This window comes from Xenopus laevis, chromosome 2S, assembly GCF_017654675.1.
Source record: "Xenopus laevis strain J_2021 chromosome 2S, Xenopus_laevis_v10.1, whole genome shotgun sequence".
Taxonomy (NCBI): Eukaryota; Metazoa; Chordata; class Amphibia; order Anura; family Pipidae; genus Xenopus; species Xenopus laevis.
Genome location: NC_054374.1, coordinates 159,708,051 through 159,721,076, shown reverse-complemented (window position 1 = coordinate 159,721,076; position 13,026 = coordinate 159,708,051). Strand labels below are relative to the sequence as shown.

The 13,026-nt window shown below is 42.4% G+C and overlaps 1 protein-coding gene across 2 annotated transcripts in view; it reads left to right on the top strand.

The window, feature by feature from the left end:
- Positions 1-13,026, top strand: part of tmem135.S (transmembrane protein 135 S homeolog) — a 235,215-nt gene that overhangs the window by 118,253 nt on the left and 103,936 nt on the right. For both annotated transcript variants that reach the window (XM_018250370.2, XM_018250369.2), the window contains exon 5: positions 7,550-7,615. In XM_018250370.2, coding sequence (XP_018105859.1) covers positions 7,550-7,615 — 66 coding nt within the window. The remainder of the gene's footprint in view (positions 1-7,549; positions 7,616-13,026) is intronic.

Here is a 13,026-nt window from a genome sequence, read left to right as displayed (position 1 = left end):
ACTAGGAGAATAAAGAGATTGAGTGAAGAGAGGAGGTATAATAGTTTGGAAAGTGGGCCCTCAGCCTAAGGTCTGTAGTGGGCCCCTGGTATCCCAGTCCGACACTGCCAGTAGGTGCAGTTGTCCAGTTGTCCAGCCTTCATTAGAAGAGAACACAACAATGTGAAAGTGCTGGAGTGTGTTTGGACATCAATGCTTAACGGGATACTGTCATGGGAAAATTTTTTTTTTCCAAAATGCATCAGTTAATAGTGCTGCTCCCGCAGAAATCTGCACTGAAATCTGTTTCTCAAAAGAGCAAACAGATGTTTTTATATTTAAATTCGAAATCTGACATGGTCCTAGACATAGTGTCAGTTTCCCAGTTGCCCCCAGTCATGTGAATTGTGCTCTGATAAACTCACTCTTTACTGCTGTACTGCAAGTTGGAGTAATATCAACCCCCTCCCTTTCCCCCCAGTAGCCTAAGCAAAAGGAAGTAGGACTTTTTTCCCCCACTTTTTCCTTTCCTGCCTGAAATTTGCATATGCAAATTAGGATTCCGATTCAGTTCAGTATTATTTTTAAGAAGGATTCGGGTATTCGGCTAAATCCTAAATAGTGGATTTGTCGCATCCTTAATCACAATAAACAATATGTACTCTGGAATTCTGCTCATGATTCAGTACTTCTAATAGAAGATCGTTGACACATATGACCAGTCGAGCAGTGGCCATCTCTGATCACTAACCCTACGGGCTAATGATCTATTGACTTAAAGGGATACTGTCATGGGAAAACGTGTTTTTTGCATAACGCATCAGTTAATAGTGCTGCTTCAGCAGAATTCTGTACTGAAATCCGTTTCTCAAAAGGGCAAACAGATGTATTCATATTTAATTTTGAAATCTGACATATTGTCAGTTTCCAAGGTGCCCCCAGTCATGTGACTTTTGCTCTGATAAACTCTTTACTGCTGTACTTCAAGTTGGAGTGATACCAGCAGCCTAACAACAGAACAATGGGAAGGTAACCAGATAACAGCTCCCTAACACAAGATAACAGCTGCCTGGTAGATCTAAGAAGAACACTCAATAGTAAAATCCAGGTCCCACTGAGACACATTCATTTACATTGAGTAGGAGAAACAACAGCCTGCCAGAAAGCAGTTCCATCCTAAAGTGCTGGCTCTTTCTGAAAGCACATGACCAGGCAAAATGATCTGAGATGCACCTACACACCAATATTACAACTAAAAAAAATACACTTGCTGGTTCAGGAATGAAATGTTATATTGTAGAGTGACTTATTTGCAGAGTAAACAGTGTCATTTAGAAATAAAAACAACATCATAAAAATCACAATAGAATCCATTTAATGAATCACGTCAATATGAACCTTTGAATGGATCTATTTTGGAGCAACCCCGCACGCTTGTATGTTCACACATGGCCCCTGTAGTCTTTATTAAAGCATAGTGCGCCTTCAAGTAAAGTCTTCGTATGTTATACAATGGCCAATTTTTAGCAACTTTTAAATTGGTCTAAATTTATTTTTTATTTTTAATAGTTTTATTATTTGCCTTTTTCTTCTTTTGACTCTTTCCAATGCTCAAATGGGGTCGACTGACCATGGCAGCCCATAAGCTATTGCTTTTTAAGGCTACAAAATGCTTCCAATTTTTTATTATTCTTTTTTGTCCCTGAACTTTTCTTATTCCAGTCTCTCACTGAATCCTCTGCCTGACTGCTGGAATAATTTGGACCCTAAGAGCCAGATAGCTGATGAAATTCCAAGCTGGAGAGCCAGCTGGACAAAAGCCTAAATAATGCAATAACCACAAATAATAAAAAATGGAGATCCATTGCAAATTGTCTCAGAATATCACTCTCTACATAATACTAAAACTTAATTTAAAGGTGAACAACCCTGGTGCATGTGTCATAATGGGAAATGGGGAGAAGCCCAAGAGAGAAAGTCTTATTATTTTAAGGATGTGGCCAGCCAGAGAGGGCTAGAAATACTCTTGAATACATGCCCCTCTACCATACTCAAGTTATGTGGTGGCCCTTCAGTGTTCGAGAACTGTCTTGATGAATAGTGCTATAGACATGCACCATTGTTCATTCCACTCTCTATAAAGATAGGCTCTTCAAAAGTGCTTAGATATTTCTCTAAAGCCTCCAGGTGTGTTGTCATCCTTGTACAAAGCCATACTGGTTAGAATATGTCTGGGTTGTCAACAGGATGGTCTCATGGACTTTTTGGAAAAGGAGGATGGAGAGTAAAGGACGTTACAATTACGATCTTCCCTGGAAAAGATCTTTCCAAGAAAGATCGTTCATTTCAATACACACGTGTAGAGTAGAATTGTCAATATACATATAGAGACAATATAATTCTTCCTGTATCTGACGATAACAATGGGGCAATGTTTGGGTGCCTTCAAAGGCTCCCAATCAAAATTTTCCGGCCAGCTCGGTTGAAAAGCCAACCAGTATCCAAGTCCTCTGCTGATACACAATGCTTATCTTCCACCAAATGCACCGAATATGTGTTTTGTACGATATTACAAGAGGTTTCTCCCCTTAAGCTGATGGCCAGGTTGATTTGATTGGTGACAATCATGGAAGATTCAGATAAAGAAAGCAAATTAAGGAGTCAGCCATTGAGAGGCACAGAGGAAAGAGAAAGGGAAGATTGAATTTAGGAATTTGGGGTAGACATTTATGGGATCAATCACATCCATGTTCCTCAGTTGTAGTTTTACAAAGTCTGATATACTGAATTTTCTCTTCTACCTTTCTTGGTATTTCATGGTACCTTTCTTGCCTGTGCTTGGCAGAGCTTCATGCCCAAAGGGCAGCGCACCCCTTCTTTGATTATTATTATTTAGGATGTGCCTGACAAGAGTCTAGGGGGTCATAAGTCACTATCCTTACATCCTTGCACTTTCAGTGTCGCTCTTACAACCTTACAATTAAAGGGCAATGTTAAACACACTTACTAGGCACAGAATACAAGTAGGCTAGGATGTAACATTTACTTAATATTAATTAGTTACAAAGTTTGTGTTATTGCGGAGGAAACAGGCACAAGTTCCACCTCTTCAAATCCTTCTCTGCTGATCCAGAGGAAACAAAACCTCCCCAGCAGGCCCACTGCCAAATTAACCTCCGATGGGAAAGTAATTCCTTCCTGGCTTGGACTCGGGCATTTTGGCTGAAGCCCCGAATGTATCACTAATGATTTTATTTAATGATCATAAAAGCAAATGGCTTTTCCCGTTCTGGGAACTGCACCAAATGTGCCCTCCACCTGAGCTACCAACTTATCCTTCAGCCTCAATCCCTCCTGTATCCACTGAAGACTGAGTGATTCAATTTAATAGTCTCTGCTTAACCTCTTACTGGCCAACCAAAGCGTTAAATGCCTTAAACTAATCACTGTGCTGTCCCCAAGACTGGAAATGCGTTGAAAAATAAATGAAGCATCTGAAAAGTATAGGAAGTTGAGTCCTGCGCGGAACCAAAATCCAGACCCGCAACCCGCAACCTGACTTGCAACTTGCCGACCACCATCAAACAGGAAGTAATGGTGCTGCAAACCGGAAGTGACATCATCAAACGTGGGCGGGGACAGAAACACGTTTTGTAAAACTTTAAAAGGAGTAAAATATAGACAATATTGCATAAGATTATGTAACCCTTCTGCCCTCCCCTCCGTCGCTCACCCTTCCATCCCCTCCATCGCTCACCCCTCCCTCCACTTCTGTCACCCTCCCCTCCAACGCTCTCCCCTTCCTCCTGTCACCCTCCCCTCCGTCACTCTCCCCTCCCTCCTTTCACCCCCCCTCCTTCACTCACGCCTTCTTCCCTCCCCTCTGTCGCTCTCCCCTCCCTCCTGTCACCCTCCCCTTCTTCGCTCTCCTTTCACCCTCCCCTCCATCGATCTCTCCTCCCTCCTTTCACCCTCCCCTCCTTCACTCACGCCTTCTTCCCTCCCTCCTTTCACTCTCCCCTTCTTCGCTCTCCTGTCACCCTCCCCTCTGTCAATCTCCCCTCCATTGCTCTCTCTTTTGTCGCGGTTGGGCACATGCGCTGGGTGGGGGGGTAGGCAGCCCCGATTGTCCTTGCACTTCCATATGGGTGAGTTTTGCTCCTTTCAGTCCCAATGGAGCGATGCTTGACACAGGGAAACCCTGGGACTTCCGATACCTCCAAATCATGCAGTAGCCCCAGGGTTACGTCCTGCGTCAATAGGCTCAAAGTATTGGGCACAAGCCACTCTTTCTATGAATACTGGAAATGACGCCAATCAAGACTTGAAAAACATTCAGCACAATTACTTCCAAATTACTCTGAAGTGCAAGTGCAATAGTGTTCATTTTGATGCATTTTCCCCCTTTCAAATGCAAAAAATACTGCAATTCTGGGAAAACACTGCATTTTTTTGGGGAAAAAATTATGGTGATTTCTCTCAAAGAATTGCACTGCCCTTGCGATTGTAAATGTCCACTTAGGGGTCAGCTGTGCCCTTTTCTATTTTACTAAACATTATTTTCGAGGGACAAGTACAAATTTTATATAAGTTGATGCTTGTGTCTATGTAATTGTGTGTGTTCAGCTATGCCTGTTTAACACACAGAAGTCTGTTCTATTTCCGATAATATAAACCTACAAATGAAGCTACTTAATACACTCCGGCTTATTTCTGGGACTCCAAAGAAGCCATCACGTTGGAGCTTAACATTGTCAATTAGTGAATAGCTCCAGGTGGCCTCCTTCAGTCTTGTCCTCCATCCGTGCCATTGTGCAGCTCCACTTGTAGCGCTAATCTCCTTACTGATACTCCACACATGAAGAGCGGGGGTTCCTCTCAAGCCAAGTATGGGGCCAGATTTACAAGGGCCGTGAATTTGCCTTCTATCTGAATGGATCTGACATCTGGTGGATAGTGAATTAAAAGAGATCTCTCGCTCGTCAAGGTGAAGAGAAGGTTACACAGCCCAGTGACTTTCAATAGGCACAAAGAGAGCTTAGCCAGATTGACAGAGGACTCTGTTTGAGTGAAACATCCTTAAAACGTTGGTGGGAAGAGTTGATGAAAGGGTCTAATTCTCATATACATAAAAGGTTGCATGGGACTCTCACACCCCAATTTGTTTTGAGAGGCTATATAGAAGAATTACATCCCAACATGGAATCTAATGGAAGGGGCGCTCGTCCCATTCATTGGGGGGTTGGTATGGTGCTAATGGCAATGTAGATGGTGGATCAGTGACCTGGCTACCTATAACAAAGGGACAACACCAAATAACTCTGCACTCTCTCTTTTTCCAAGGGGAGTCGTCTCTCTTACGGTTTGCTTCCCCAGACGTAGTTTAGTTGCTTTCAGTTGCAGCAGTATTAATTGAAGGCAAATATCTTTGAGAGGTTCCACAAGAACAGAGACACAAATCTAAAGTGCTTTAATAATGTGGACAAAGAAATTGGCATATGGAATTGCTTTTTCTAAGGGCACTTTAACAGGGGAAACCCTTATGGATAGGGATGGAGGTGGCTCTTTGATGCAGTTGACAGTTGGAGCCCAAGGGGAGGATAGGAAGGTGCTAGACAAGGTGGAGCAGATAAGAATCTTAAAGGGGAACTATTTCGAAAATTAACATTTAATATAAGCTTCCTTATACTGAAGTAAAAAACTTTACAAATACAATAAATACAACCAATTAAAAATTCGCATTATTTCTGAAATAATCAAGTTTATGTTCACTATTCCTCTCTCAGCATCTGTTTCTCTTCATTCTCTCTTCATGCAGCAGTTGGGTGTCAGATATTCATTGACAGTTAGATCCAATATATCTTATAGGGGGCTCCTTTCCTAGCAGATGTATTAGAGCTCACTCAAATAACTGATTCCAGTACAAACAAAATCTAACAAAATAACTGCCTTTTGCACAAATTCTGCATGTAGAGAGACAGGATTTTTGGTGATTTTAATAGAGTGAGCTCTCGTCTATCTTCTAGGTTAAAGGAGCCCCCCTATAAGATATATTGGATCATTCATCTGACACCCAACTGCTGCATGAAGACAGAATGAAGAGAAACAGATGTTGAGAGAGGAATAGTGAAGATAATTAGGACTTTTTCCTGATTCAAATCCCAGACCTTGTTATTTAAAATCTTCCCCTTTTTCTTTCATGGGTTTCCTCTGGTTTTCCATCACTGCAAAAACTTACAGGCAGCTAAACTGATTCCCAAAAACACTGACCCTCGTGTCTGTGACTGGGTTAGGCACTTTAGAGTATAAGCTCCACGGTGGCAGGAGCTGATGGGAATGAGGTATACTGTAATTAGGGGCAGATTTATCAAGGGTAAAAGTGAAAATTCGAAGTAAAAAAATTTGAATTTAATCAAAATTTATCATATACTGTCTCTTTAAAAATTTGACTTTGACTACTCACCATCTAAAACCTGCCAAATTGCTGTTTAAGCCTATGGGGGACCTCCTAGAACCCATATGGAGTCAATTGGTGAACTTTGAAAAATCTAAGTTTTTTTTTTTTTGTTTTTTTTTAAATACTTTGAATTCGATCTTACTTCGATTTGAATGATCAAATACAGCCTCCCACAAAAAAAAACTTAGATTTTTTAATAAATGAAAGAATTTCGAATTTAAGGGGTTAAAAAAAAAACGCTCATTACTTCGAAATTCGACCCTTGATAAATCTGCCCTTTACTGTATAGTGCTGATGAATATATCATAACAAGCGCAACAGGTATGGTATCCGTTATCCTGAAATCCGTTATCCAGAGAGCTCCTAATTACGGGAAGGCTGTCTCCCATAGACTCCATTTTATCCAAATAATCCACATTTTTAAAGTCTGAATGCCAAAAATATGAAAAATGTGAGTCTTATTGACTTATTGACTGAATTTGTAGTGGGAAAAAAAAACTCCCATTTTTTTGGGATTCGTTATATCCTGAGGATGGAAAAAGTCTGAATCCGAAAATCCGGAATCTCAGACCTGCTGAGGTTGTATATAAGTCAATGGGAGTCCCTAAGATATCCTAATCTGCGCTGGGTTTCATGCAAAAGTCTGAAGATTTTGTGGTTTTCAGGCAAAAAAAAAAAATTAAAAATTTGTATGATCGGAATTTTTCACGATTTTTTGGAGTTTTTTCCTGCACATGAAATTTTCAGGGGAAATAACCCATGCAGATTTAGAGTACATTTCAGAAATGAATGAGATATTTTCAGATTTTGATAAATAACCCCCTTAAAGTATGAAGATCCAAATAACAGAAATATCTGAATACCCCAGGTCCTGAGCATTCTGAATAACAGGTCCCATACCTGTATAAATTATAACATACATACTAAATAAATCAGTTTATATCCATGAAAAGCATGGGTACAGTATGCATGCATGTGCCACTTAGAAAGCCGTTCCACAATTAAGAGGAAATAAAAACGATAAATTCTGCCTGCCCTTATTCTGCATTTTCTTTGCACAATATTATTTTTATGGCATTTTTTTTATCTAACAACTCCACCTTTTCCCTACAGGCCACAGAGGCATTGTTTCGAATGGGCGTGACCAGGGGATATATTAAGCCAATAAGACACGGAGAGGTAAGAATTATTATTTATTATATGTGATTAGTGTTTGTACTTCACTGTGTATCCAAGACCACATTCAGTCTGGGAGATACCATTATTTTATATACAGTACATTTGTTAAAGGGATGGTTAACTTTTAGTATGTTATAGACCGTCCAATTCTAACATTTCAATTAGTCTTAATTATATATTTTTTAAAGGGGAAGTAAAGTCTAAAGTAGAATAAGGCTAGAAATGCTTTATGTTGGATACTAAACATAAACATGAACTTACTGCACCAGAAGTCTAATAAAACAAATGATTTATGCTTTCAAAGTTGCAAAGATGTTTAACAAAGTTACAAGATGGTGACCCCCCCACAGGGGGTCACCATCTTGTAACTTTGTTAAACATCTTTGCAAGACTAAGACTGTGCACATGCTCAGTGTGGTCTGGGCTGCTTAGGGATCGTCATAAATTATCAAAACAGGAAAACAAACAAAGCTGCTTGAGTTCTGCATGGCTGGGAAGTAAGGCGGGGGCTCCCCCTGCTGTTCATAAGTATGATTGTTTCCCTGCAGAGCAGTTAGGGACCGTCTGACAATTACAGCATACAAGTTACTTAAATTTTTAAAGATGCTTGGCAATAAAGATTTATTCAGACACTACCCGTGGTTGTTAAGGCTCCCGTCTATCTATCATTACCGTCTGACAATTCCTATCCACAGCAGTAAATGAAGGGAGAATTTCACTGCATACAATCAGGTTTCTTATAAAAACAGTACACATTTTTTAATTAAAGTATATTGGAGATAGGTTTCTTTTTCATTAAAGAAAGTAAAAATCTGATTTTATTTGTTTGCCTTTACATGCCCTTTAACCGTTTTTTTTAATGATTTGCTTTTCCTCTTGTGACTCTTTCCAGCTTTCAAATGGGGGTCACTGACCCCATCTAAAAAACAAATGTTCTGTAAGGCTACAAATGTATTGTTATTGCTACTTTTTATTACTCCTCTTTCTATTCAGGCCTCTCCTATTCATATTCAGATCAGTTCTATTATCTACTGAAAGTGGAACTTCCCCCTGGTAACCACAGCTTTGGCCTCTTTCCTTGCAGCTTGTAATGCCATCTTATCCGTCTCTATAATAGGAGCCCTTAAGCACTTACCCAGAACATCAAGATCCTTGCCTTGGTGATATTATCTTATCTTACTGTTTATACACGGATTACAATATTGTGGCTGAGGTTTTGGCAACGGAGCCTGTAGAGATTGTGCCAAGAGGCAGTTACATGAGCCAGGTTGGCAGGGCCTCGGGTACGGTTTTTCTTTTCAGCCACAAAGGGAGGATTATAATCATAAAGGGGCATCACACCAACGGGACTTTGTTTAACCCAATTACAGATTTTTTTTCTATTGGATACAGAGTTTATTTCACTCATTTCCTGGCTAAGGGTAAGGGCTAGGACACACTGGGCGATTTGGGGAGATTTAGTCGCCTGGCGACTAATCGCTGCGACTTTCCACGACCAATCTTCCCCGAATGCCTCCCCTCGCTCTGCGCCTGGCTAAAATGAAAAATCGCCTGCGCTAATCAAACGCGGCGATTCGTTTTCCGAAGTCGCCCGAAGTTTCCTCGTCAGGCAACTTCGGGCGACTTCGGAAAACGAATCGGCGTGTGTGATTAGCGCCGGCGACTTTTCATTTTATCCAGGCGCAGAGCGAGGGGAGGCATTCGGGGAGAAAAGTCACTGCGATTAGTTGCCAGGCGACTAATTCTCCCCAAATCACCCAGTGTGTCCCAGCCCTTAGGACACACTGGACGATTTGTCGCCAACGTTTTAAAAAAGTAAATCGCGGCGACAAGACGATCGTCTTTTTTGAACAGACGATTCACAGCGACTATTGGCACAGAGCGATTTGTATCCCATTACTCTGTGCGGTACGTGCTCCACCCAAACGGAAACGGTTTGTGCTTCCCGCTGTAACCTGGCGTCTTTACGTTTTTGCGTCATTGCGTTCGCATTGTAATTTGAATACAATTGCTGCTACTTATCTGTATGTGTGTGCGTGTCTAGGAGATTTCAGTGCTTTTCTAAGTACATGCTATTTCTGATAAATCGCTCGGAAAAGGGTCTCAGTGTGTTTTGGAGCTACAGGCGATTCACAAACGCGCTGTGGGCACAGGAGCTGGCGTCTTTCGTTCGTTTTTGTTCAGAGACAAAACGAGCGATATGTCGCCGCAATTTGCTTTTAAAAAACGTTGGCGACAAATCGTCCAGTGTGTCCCTACCCTAAAAGATCTCTGCTTTCATTGTATGAACTTCTTCGGTCTTATCTCTTCCGCCCCTCGTAGCGTGACTCTAAAACTCAGGTAAAGCCAGAAACTAGGAGTTTTTGATGTTTTCACCAGTAAATAGTTGTGTTTCCACTGGGGCCAGCCACTTTCAGGGGACAATATGACAAAGTTTATCACACTTGAGTAAATTCCCCCCTTTTACTTACATAGAATCTGCATGTCTCCCAACTGTGAAGATTCAAGGACCCCTAAATATGCAGGCTTTACTCTGGTTTAGGGGTATAGCTGAGAACTAACAGGGGTTAGTTAGAAATGAGTGAGCTCTAAAATGTTGCCAGTAGCCAATAAGGGAAGTTTTAGATTATTTTAGAATTGACCAGCACAGCAAATCACAGTTGACCCAAAATCTTAACGGTAGAACTACATGGGCGACTTTGGTGAGTTTCGGGCGGATCAGATGCGCTGCGCCAAAATGCAAGCGTCAAATTGGATTCGACGGAGAATAAGGTAAGCATTAGCAATGTTGGATTGTGTTGCAGCCTTCATCCGACATGATTTAGGTCCGATCCGACGCCACGCCACAAATGCTGGCGTCAAGTCGGATGCGCTGGAAATTTTGGTTGCATGCTGCAACTTCATCCGACATCACTTATCTTATTTCCGGCGCATCCGACATGACGCCAGCATTTTATAGCGTGGCGTCGGATCGGACCTAAATCGCCCATGTAGTTCTACCCTAAGGTTGGGTCTCCTGTCTACTGCTTCTGACCTTTTTGTGGGGCAAACAAACATTTTGGGTTCTTTAAAAATGTGGAAATTATGTGTGATTATTCTTGCCTTGTTCATGTGTTGTTGGGTTACCTACCTGATTAAATGAAGGCTATTATATATATATGGTGTGTGCCTCCGCACTTACCATAACATAGGAAAGGGCAATGAAGGGGGTGGGACAGGGGGAGGGACAGATGTAGGGATGCACCAAATCCAGTATTTTGGATTCGGCCAAACCCCCGAATCCTTTCGCGAAAGATTCAACCAGATACCGAACCGAATCCTAATTTGCATATGCAAATTAGGGGTGGGAAGGGGGAAAAATGTTTTACTTCCTTGTTTTGTGACAAAAAGTCACGCTATTTTCCCTCCCACCCCTAATTTGCATATGCAAATTAGCATTCGGTTCGGCCAGACAGAAGGATTCATCCGAAAGCGAATCCTGCTGAAAAAGGCCGAATCCTGGATTCGTGCATCCCTAGACAGAGGGGAGGGAGGGACGGAGGGGAGGGGCAAGCGACAGAGGGGGGTAGGCGAGTGCTGCAGAGGGGAGCGAATCCGGACTAGTGGTAGGCATAAGAATCTTGAACAAGTACCTGCCCAGCGCCCCGACAACGTTGCGCCCTAGGCAGGTGCCTCTAGTTCCGGCCCTGTCCCCAACACACCCTGGCCTCTCTCTTATGTTAAAGCTTGTTGATCATATTGGAGAGGCATCAGGGGAAACATTTTGGATGCCAAAAGAGCAGATATTTTAATATATGGGAAGCTTAAGATAAAGGACAGTGCAGTTGGCTGGTTGCGTAGTGGCTGGGGTTTGTGGGGAGCAATAGGTGGGGTATGGGCAGATCATGGGGCAGGGATATAAAGGGCAATTTACCCAGGGGAACCCTGCTACTACCACCTCTAGACCAAATTTAATTTGCCCATTTTACTTGTGGTCATAAATGTCCCCTATAATGTCCATGTCTGGGTCAGGTCAAGGGTGTGACCACTCATAAACAGGGAATATTTTATTGGCACCCCATTTTACTGGCAATGCCCACTGCCCAGGTGACGGCTGAGCTAATAATTGAGGCAGAAGGGCCCTTATAACTTAGTAGTATGGGACCCGGTCCTACAAGATGGAAGTTACCACTGCTTGTAACCCTGCACTCCTATTAGCACTGCCATTTGTCTTACAGTTATTAGTCAGCACCAGTACCAAACTTAATGGGGTCTTTCAGATTTATTTTCTTCAACAACCCAACCCCCCCCCGGCTCTCAAATCTGTTGCCAGGTATTATTATACAGCTTCCATTTCTCAGCCAGGCGAGATCAGGACTTTTATGAATCAGGAAATTCAAGGAAAACGTCTGGGAATTACTAATAATTTCAGTAGAAGAAAACTGAAGGATTAATGACATGGACAAAATGAGAGGGAAATAAAAAGTAACAAGTCAGGGGAGCGTCGTAAAACTACAACTTTCTGCTTTATGGAATGTGCAGGCCGGTGATGTCATGGGCGTTGCATGTTATTGCGCACGGTTGCTTTCTTTCAAGGAATCGCGGGGACTCTGAGTGGTAGCGAGTATTGGCTTTTAGATTTAGGACATTTTTTTTATGTCCCTATGCTGGCCCACTCCTACTCACCTTCCTGGACTCAGTTGTGTCAGATTTCCAGCAATGGCTGTAATTACACTGGGATGGTGGCGAAACCACTGCATGCTGGGTAAAAAACATGAAGAATTATGGCTGAACTTTGCGGCCTAAATGACTATTTGACTATTTAAAGGAGAAATAAAGCTAAACAAAGAATTATGCTAGAAATGTTGTACATGATGTTTTGTGCTTCTGTACCAGCTCAAGGCAACCACAGCCCTTTAGCAGTAAAGATCTGTGTCTCCAAAGATGCCCCAGTTAGAGACCTGCACAGGTCCATTTTGTTAGACCCAATACCTGCAACCCTTGACCCATAACTCACAACCCATAAATTTCCCCCACTAAACTGTTACCCAACTCGACCCCCAATAGCCCAACTTGCCCTCCGACCCAGGGCCCCGCAAAACTAGAAGTGATGTCACTTTGGGCCGGGAGTGACATCACCATTGTGCCAAAAAATGCAGGAAAACGGAAGAAACCTCCTGGGACCACAGGGGAGGGTGGGAGGGATCAAGCCCGCACCTTTGCCTGGTACCCAGCCAGGTTACCCACGGACTGCCTGCATGGCCAAGGAATCAGGGACTTTTTGCCGAAACCCAAACACTTTGCAGGTATTCCGCGGGTACCTGACCCGGTGCAGGACTCTAGCCCCAGTAGCTCCCCATCTTCTTTTCTGCTGATTCTCAGCACATGCTTCGAGCTGCTTTCCCTTACTTGAGCTTAGGGACTGACTCACA